The sequence below is a fragment of the Pomacea canaliculata genome, linkage group LG5, assembly GCF_003073045.1.
Source record: "Pomacea canaliculata isolate SZHN2017 linkage group LG5, ASM307304v1, whole genome shotgun sequence".
NCBI lineage: Eukaryota > Metazoa > Mollusca > Gastropoda > Architaenioglossa > Ampullariidae > Pomacea > Pomacea canaliculata.
Window position 1 is genome coordinate 16,155,238 of NC_037594.1, and position 8,601 is coordinate 16,163,838.

The following is an 8,601-nucleotide window of genomic DNA, read 5'->3' on the forward strand; positions in this document are numbered from 1 at the left end:
AGACCAAAGAGCATTCCGGGACTCTGCAGCTCATTTTCAGTAAAGGAGAGATAAACTGTTTACCGGGCCCTAAGTCTCGCTATCTCTCTCACACTCTCTTAGGATACTCTCTAAATGACATTGTCAAATTTACTCTGTAGTAGATTTTTAAATTTGAAGCAATGGATAACCTCCATTAACGGTAAAGTAAACAAAATAAAGGCACACGGGTGCAAAGTATCCAGTCCAAACAGTCTAAGATCTTGCCGGCAAACAACAATCTTAAAAAGAATGGTTATGACAGCATGGATTTGTATAAAGCTCACACACACACACACGCACCCACGCACGCGCGCACAGCCTCGTTTAAAAAAAAAATGTAGTTTGTTTTGTCATTACTTACAAAAGCCGTTGTTTGCGATTGAATCGCCGAGATTAAAGACCCACGATCTGGGACTTTGAAACCATAAATCAAGTTGAAGCTCTTGCCTGGAACCTTTCTGTGCACTCGAAGCATTATCGACTTGCGAACTGCTCTGGAGGCGACCACGAGTGTGATAATAACGACTGGGAAGATGTTTTGATGGACGTGCCGGTGGCGTGAATGTAAACTTGAGAACACCTTGTAAACGGCAGCCTGTTTCCTTGGCACGAGTTTCTCTTTTCGCTTTGCCCATCCGCACTCTGGCCCTCCGTAAAGACGTGTTTCTCGGAGGATACAGAGGAGTACTCCAAGTCATTCCTTGAATGTTGTCACCCTGTATCGCTCCAGATGACAAATCCACTTCGAGGCTAGGCCGTCTTTCTGTCAGAACAACGCGGTTGCTTTAGTAAGATAAATATGATAATGATGCAAGTATACATTTGAGGGAAATGGTAAATAATTGCAAGTCATGTAACATTGCAATAATTACAAAATTTTAAGATCTAATGAAGAAGCGAAAAAGCCAGTAATATCTATGAACGAACAGTTATTTAAAATGAATAATAGTGTGACATTTAATGTCTTTCGTAACAGAACAAAACATATGAAACGTTTAATCAGTTTATATTAAAAAAAAAACAACAAAAAAACCAATCATGTGAAAACTTTGCAAAACTGGGTTAAGCCTTTGTATATTTTGTACCATTAAGAACGGCCATGAAAGAATCTGGAGGCAGGTAAAGACGGTTGCTGATGCCAAACGGCTCACCCGAAGCACAAACATTTATTTTAGATTCAAAGAAGCGGAACTGATGAGCTTGTCGAAGACATGAAAGACTTTTTTTTTTTACCTTTGTTTGGCGAGCATTTACAGGTAGTTCACCAGTTAAAAACAAACTTGGTTCGCTATCGTTAAAAGCAGTTCTTAAAAAACACGTCTGCGTTACTCTTTAGCTAAGTTTCAATACGATGATGCTGGTGAACGAACTCACCCTTCCGTCATGTCGAGGTAACCGCCATGTAGCTTTTCCCCAGAGCTACTCTGCTGGTTTTTTGCCAAATATGACGGAAATGTTGGCACGACTGCTTATAGTAGCATGCTGAGTTGAAGAGAGAACAGCCTGCCAGTGATTTGATAGATCCCTCATTTTTCCATCCCACCTAACTCATGAGCTCAACCATGCGTTTCAAATAACATGTCATCTGAGGGAACGTGATCAAGTCCACATTACGAGAAACCTTGCTGAGAGTCAGCAAAAAGGGAAATGAAATTTTAGAAAAGAACTGCTGTCAAGATATATGTCGGAAACGAATTGGAATTCTGTATCTCATTTTTATACAAATATCTGTTCATAGCTTAATGACTAGTTTCTAGAATGTAATTTGAGGGCTGTTGTTGATAGACAAGACTTCTTCAGCAAAATTGTTTGTATGAGACCTACAAGTGTTCTTCAGAAAAATAAACATCTCTCAGATATCCTTTTGTGTCTTTTATCCGCATCTACCACAATTTTCTGAACCATAAATACAAATACAATTAGGCCTATTGCTTCTCTCGTTGTTATGCAAGCAAAAGAGGAAAAATAAATTACAATTAGGAAAGAACCAAGTTTTACTCACTAAGTATTTCGTTTCTAAGACTGACAAAGAAGTATGTAGAATTGAAAACAATGTGTCGCTGGTTTATACACTTTGCTACTGGTTATGCAAAGTTCAATCATTTACTATAATAATTTGGTATACATGTACCTGAAATCAACGTCGGTGTCAGAAGATGAGGATGAAGCAACGCATACTATTTTCTTGTACATTTTATGTGGATATAGGAAAGATTACAAAAGAAAGTATGAGTGAAGGAAAATCATCTTATTATATCTGATTTCTTATGTTACAATCTTTTTCAATCGTCAACGTTTTTGAAAGCTTTAATGCAAGCTACTCTTTTCTGGAGCGCAATTCTGTCGATCTGTATTTATGATGTAAACTTTTCTATCTCTTAGACGTACTACACACACACGCGCGCACGCGTCTGCGTTATGATGGACTAGATGCCTCAGCAAGACGAATCTCTCAACTGCTGGTAGAAGAATAAAAGTGGGCTTACGAGACTTTTTTTTTTAAAGGAAAAGGAGAAAAAATAGCACACATAAATAGCAAGTCAGACATAACAAGACACCGCCGGAAACTAAGGGAAGCTACCTGGCATGTATTATTTACAAAAACCAGTGAGGCATGACACCAATGGGGATACCAAGAAACAGATGGTTCCTGCTATTTCATTATGTTCGACAGATTTTCTGAAGCATACACATTTCTCTTTCTTTCCTGGCGTAAAAAATGAAAAACATCGATAAAAATCGGAAGAGATGGGAAAATGAAAGGATGCACTCATTGCATTCGATAAATCCAAAGAACAAAACCTGAATACTGATCACTGAGAACCTAATGGTATACAATTCTCGTGCCTGCCTGTGTTAGGCTGTAGGTGTCTACCTATTAATCAGTCAATCAGTCAATGTCAAATGAAAAATAGAGAGAAACGAGAAGCCGTCAAGCATTACAGAAAAGAATATTTTTCGTGGTGTTTTGCTTGTTACATTGCTGATATCGCAGTAATGAACCACATCGTTGAAACAAAATAAATCAAGAGTTCGTTACTATGTCTCCTAAGTGGTCGAGAGTGCACTTACCTAAGAGGGAAAACTAATAATGAGAATATCGTTTACTCACCGGGTTCTTCGGAATCGTAATGTGAAGAGGGTCCCGACTCCGCACGAGATCCAGAGACCTTGCCAGTAGTCGGCTTAGCTAGTGACGTGGTAGTTGTGGTAGCGATCGTGACTGTGGTAGTAGGTGTAGATGTCGTTCTCGCCAAGGGAGTCCGATCTCTGGTGTGGAGGTGCTGCAGGTCCGTGCTGGTGTAGGCGATGGTGGGAGGAACGACAGTCGCAGGAGGGATTACAGGTGATGCAAGGTCAGCCGGAACACGTTGCGGCGCCGCTTCAGCGGTGGTGTTCACGTCCCCACCTTCATCTGGGTCAAGGGTCGCGGTGTCGTTCTCTGCCATTGCAGGGCGTTCATGACCAGAGAGTGAACTTTGACCTTCTCCCACGTCCCTCTCCTGTGCGGCATCGTCTTTTCTCACCCGTTGACATCTACACCACCATTGCCCAGCAATACTTTAGTCGTCGTCGTCGTCGTCGTCGTCGTCGTAGCTGTCTCCCTGGAGGAAATTTGTTCCCTTGGACTAACGCTTGTGTATTTTGATCCTTCATCGGCTGTTCTGCGCTCATTAGGAGTCGACAGTCTGTCTCTTTTGTCATTATCATCGTCAGCATCAACTGTTTCCTTTCCTTTTGGTTCATCATTCTGCGTGTGAGCATGAGCGGAATCTGCGACTCTACTGTTGTTGAGCATTTGCTCACCAGAAGATGCCTTGCCATCCTTCGTTAGAAACCTAGATACACTGGACTCTTTGCTTCCATGAGAAGGTTGCGTATTCCCACTATCAGCAAGTTCTATAAGGTGTGGGTCGGAAATGTTAGTTCGACAACTATCGCAGTTGTCTCAGAAATATTTTTCTCTTCTTCACCAGCACTCGTTTCCAAAGACACGGTCTCCTCACCATCTACAAAGGAAACTATGTCGGAAGCATTCAATCTGCTTTCCTGTCGGGCGTGTTTATTTTGCCTGGCATCTTGTTCGAGTTTAGCAGTCCCGTTGCTCACATTGTTTAACTTCGGGGCATTTTGCCCTTCTGCAACCGTTGCACGGTCCCCGGTGGCTCTCCCGCTGGAGTCGAAGATTTGTGGTTCGTGTGTAGTCTTGCTATCTACAATGCTATTACTGTCGTTTGGTACCCCAGTTTGCGTGACAGCAGGTGATACCATCTCTAAGATTACCATCTCTGTTGAGACTCCTGAAGAGACAGTTGAGGTGGTATCTTCCGTAAAGTTTACTGAATGTTCAGGCACGCGCCTACTAGAGTTTAAACCAGCAACATAAGTATCTGCGGGGTCAGAGACTGAGCCGTTTAGGGTCACAACACTGTCAGTGGCAGCCATAATTCCTTTGTTCTTCTCGTCATCTTGAATGTCGTCTCGACGTTCATCGTTGCCGTAGTCTTCCGTACTCGCATTTGTAGATGGTTGAAATCCTTGGCTCGGATGTTCATTAAAGGGAGTCACTTTTCCCAGAGAAGTTGGTCGTTGTGCTTCTCTTGTTTCAGACTTCCTTTCTTTCTCTGTCTGATAAAATTCGTTGTCCTGGCTCTTGCTTCTGTTCGTCGTATGTTCAAAATTTCGCTCTTTCTCCAGTTTTCGCTGTTTTCGTCGCTCTCTCCATGTCGGTCCATTTTTGTTTTATCACTATCATCGGCTTCTTTCTCTTCTTTATCGCTATCATCATCATCTTCGTCGTCGTCGTCGTCACTGTCAGCACCATGAGGCTCTTTGCGTCGATATTTTGATTGGTTTTCATCCTCCTCGTTGTCGTCATCGTCAGAACTGTCCTCGTCGCTTTCGTCTTCTTCATCACTCTCGCTATCTTCGTCACCAGGGTCGTGAAGCTTCTTAGCAAGTATCTCCTCATCGGCTTGTTTTCGTGGTTTCCTTTCGTCGTCAGTAACTTCTTCACCATTTTCTCGATGACTCTTAGCTGTAGAGACAACAGAAGTCGCAGTCGCTTCAGATATGGGTGTGGGGCTCGTGACTGCCATTTTTGAGAGTGTCGTCGTCGGCGTAGTGTTAGAGGGCATAGCCTCGATCGGAACATCTACAACTTTCCTAACCATTGTCGAAGGACCAGAGGAAGTAGCTCGCTCTGAAGTCGCGTTGACAACAAAGGTTTGATTTTGTCGTCCATTTGTCTCCTTGACATCACTTCTCGATTCCCGAAGGGTGTCATCGACTTCAGTAACATTCCGAATTGCAGAGCTTGAATTTGAAGGTTGTGTGCCGTTGGATACAAAAGATGTTCCTGTTTGATCTGGCATGCTTGCTCTTCTAGATAACGGAGAATCGGGGGAAAGGTCCGCGCTTTCTTTGCCAGGCGCCGTGCATCCGCAGCAACTGTTGAGCTTCTCTAGTATTTGAGTGCTGGTCCTGCTGTTCTGTAGTGCAAGTTTGATTTGGTTGACAATCAGCGCCTCCAGGCGCTGGGAGGTTCGAATATGGACGGAGCCCTGTAGCAGGACAGTTTCCTTCAGACCCAACAGTTCATTCTCAATCTGCGACAACTTACTGAACAACAAGGATATGTCAGATGCTGCAGGGTAGTCCCGCGTTCTTTGTCTTGCACCCGCACCGTAGTTTGAATTCATGCTGTTTTTGCCACTGTACCCCGAATACCCGTTTGAATCGGGCAGCTGATTGTTTGACGTTCTGCTACTAGTATAAGGAGCATGTTGCTCAGCAAACAACCCGCCATTTCCAGAGCGACCGATGGCGAGGACAGCGTCGCCTCCTTGGTTAGACTGTTGATGATCCGTGACACGGGATCTGACCTTTGCCCCAATCCTGTGCGGGTATCCTTGGGCATCAACGGTGATGGTGACTTTGGGATTTTTCTCAAACCATGTGCGGCTGCCCGATGCACCTCTCAGACCCTCTTCTTCGTTCAGCGAGTCCCTGCCTTCTCTTCCTTTCTTTAGTCCCTGGTACAGAATCGGGTAAGTGGTGACTCTTTGCTGAACGCGTGCGATAAGAGATTTCAACGTCGGAACTCGGTGCTTTCCGATCCCATCTACCCTTTCTGGCGTTTCTTCATTGTCCACATCGCTGGAGAAGGTATCTGATGTTGTGGTTACGCTCCGTACCGCGTCAGTGCTCAGATTCTCGGGTACAGAGCTGTTGTCTTCATTCTCGTTTCTCACCCCTGCAAACGACAGATCATCGATGCTCGTGGTATTGGACGGTTCGATTTCTCCTTCCACCGGCACCGGAGATTGCAGGGTTTGACCACTCACAACAACGTGGCACAGCAGTGCTGGCACTAGCAGCAAGAAGAGCGACATCATTCTGAATGAGGCTGAATATGTTGATGAATTCGTTTGTCTTGCAGGGCCAGAGATCTGTAAGTAATTGGGTAGAATTTTTGTCCGATGAAAAAAAAAGTGAATCAAGTTAACACGTCTTCTCAAAACATTGTTGACGAGGTGCAATAAAAATGTCCCTTAATTGTCTGCGATAAGCCAGAAGCGTCGTGCAGATGAAACGATTTGTCTTCAAAGGTGGCGAGTTTTGGTGGACTTCCATCCCTTGAGTCTCTGCGACTAACGTGGAGGGTTAGTAGATTGATAATATGTGACATAGACGTTTAGCCATAGAACACCCTTGTTAAAGTGCTGTTCTGACAAGAAAACATCATCTATCATACTCAGGAGACACAGTGAGAAAACAAAATTTAACCTGTAAGCGGGAAACACTCACTTCAGGACACGTATGTCTCCAACCAAACACATTGCAATGCGCGCTGTTTATATCTGGCAAGAACACGGTCTAAGGACAATCGCACGCACTCTTTACTATTTTGCGTCTTTTCGCACATTCGTCTTCAGAAGAAAACAAGTTGTTTTTCCTGGAATACTGGACACAAACTGCGTCTTTCCTGCTGAGGGACTTACCGCAGTGTCCCGAATGAGGTAGAACAGAAGACACAGAAAGCCATTTACTGAAGAGAGTTTTTTTTTCCCCCCTGTGAATCACTATCCACCCTCGTAATGGGCGAGAATGATACACCTCACTGACCTGTGCAAAAAGTATGTCATCGACATCAAGAACATTTCAGCTGTAGACAGCGTGGCTGACGCGTTGGAAATGTCAGTCACATCAGAAAGATCGGGCTCCCATTTTGTGTTTGGCCAAAGCCAGACGCCGGAGCAGGATGTCGGCAGTTGGCGCTGTTTCAGCCGACCGCCAATCTTGCGAAATCTGACGTTCTGCGCTGTCTGTTGTCGGGCGAAAACCTCGCCAGCGCGTCGTACAAGCTCTCGTATACCTCAACATGATGAACCAAGATAAATTGACTGCACGGAGAAACCCGAGCTAAGGGTTTTGCTATGTTCAATGTGTTTTGAACTTTTAGTTTTTACTTTTCGTCGTCATCATCATTTTTCCTTCCTTCTCTTCTTTTTGGAGGGTAAGAATTTGACATAAATGCTATTTTACAGGCCGCAGAATTGCCTTATTCTCGCATAAACAGACATTTATATGACATTAGCAACGTCATCATTATTGTCCGCGTGCGACGACTGACCAGATGGCGTGCTATATTCTTGACAAACTTGTTTTCTTTTTTGTTTTGTATGTTCGTGTGCACAGAAACATCCACCTCTACTGATTTAATCTGCTGAAATTAAGTTTATCAGTTTACGCATGCAGAACGAGTTTCTTGAGGGGGTCACCACCACCCCCATCACCACCACCCCAACGTACACACACCCGTGATCATCGGCCTTTCTTGATATTTGCCACCGAACTCCTCCAACCCTTCATGCGTTTGTAATGTTTCAATTGCGTGAATCCCAGAAGATCCTAATTAAACATCTGCTTCTTCTTTCTCACTTGGATAATCTCTCGCCTGATGCACAGCTCCGCCCTTCTTACTCGTTAATGAGCAGCCTATGCCTTCCCGCTCCCCCTTCACGTCATCTCACCCACCCGCCACCCAGCTTCACGTCCCGCCCACTGCTTTCCATATTTTTTTTCCCCCTCGGTAGTCAACAGTCTGTCCATGGCACACAGTTTGTTTTCTGCATATGTCAGAAACGTGTCAACAAAGCGTGTCTGAATCAATGTTTAAAACGCAGAAGCTGTTACGAGGGATACAATATTAAATTTTGAGACACATTTGGTGCAAGGTATTTGCTAAACATGAAGCCACACAATTTCGCATGTTATGTCGGCTTTTGTTATCGCAAAACAAGTCCAAAAAGTTTATTCATAACCCTCAGGGAACATTTACAAGAAAACGTATAACACATTAACGCAAAACACAATGAGAAAATACGTAGACTATTTGTTACAGGAACAATGCATGAAAATATAGCAATAACAACAGTAATCGTAATCCCTATTCTCTTTGAGGTTTGTAATTATTATTCTTATAAATTTTATTTTTCGATTAAAAAAAAAACACATCAAAATATGCAATGGTGATGATCTTCATTATCATTAAGACTTTATTTTTTACATAGCCGT

General features: G+C 43.6%; 1 protein-coding gene across 1 annotated transcript in view; it reads right to left on the reverse strand.

Annotated features, from left to right (window-relative positions):
• The window catches only part of LOC112564455 (bromodomain adjacent to zinc finger domain protein 2B-like), an 11,018-nt gene extending 2,736 nt beyond the window's left edge, over positions 1-8,282 (reverse strand). The window contains exons 1-2 of the mRNA XM_025239294.1: positions 3,134-8,282; positions 383-784 (exon numbers count right to left, since the gene is read on the reverse strand). Of these exons, the coding sequence (XP_025095079.1) occupies positions 4,587-6,419 (1,833 nt within the window). The 5' untranslated portion in view covers positions 6,420-8,282 and the 3' untranslated portion in view covers positions 383-784; positions 3,134-4,586. The remainder of the gene's footprint in view (positions 1-382; positions 785-3,133) is intronic.
• Positions 8,283-8,601: the final 319 nt, after the last annotated feature.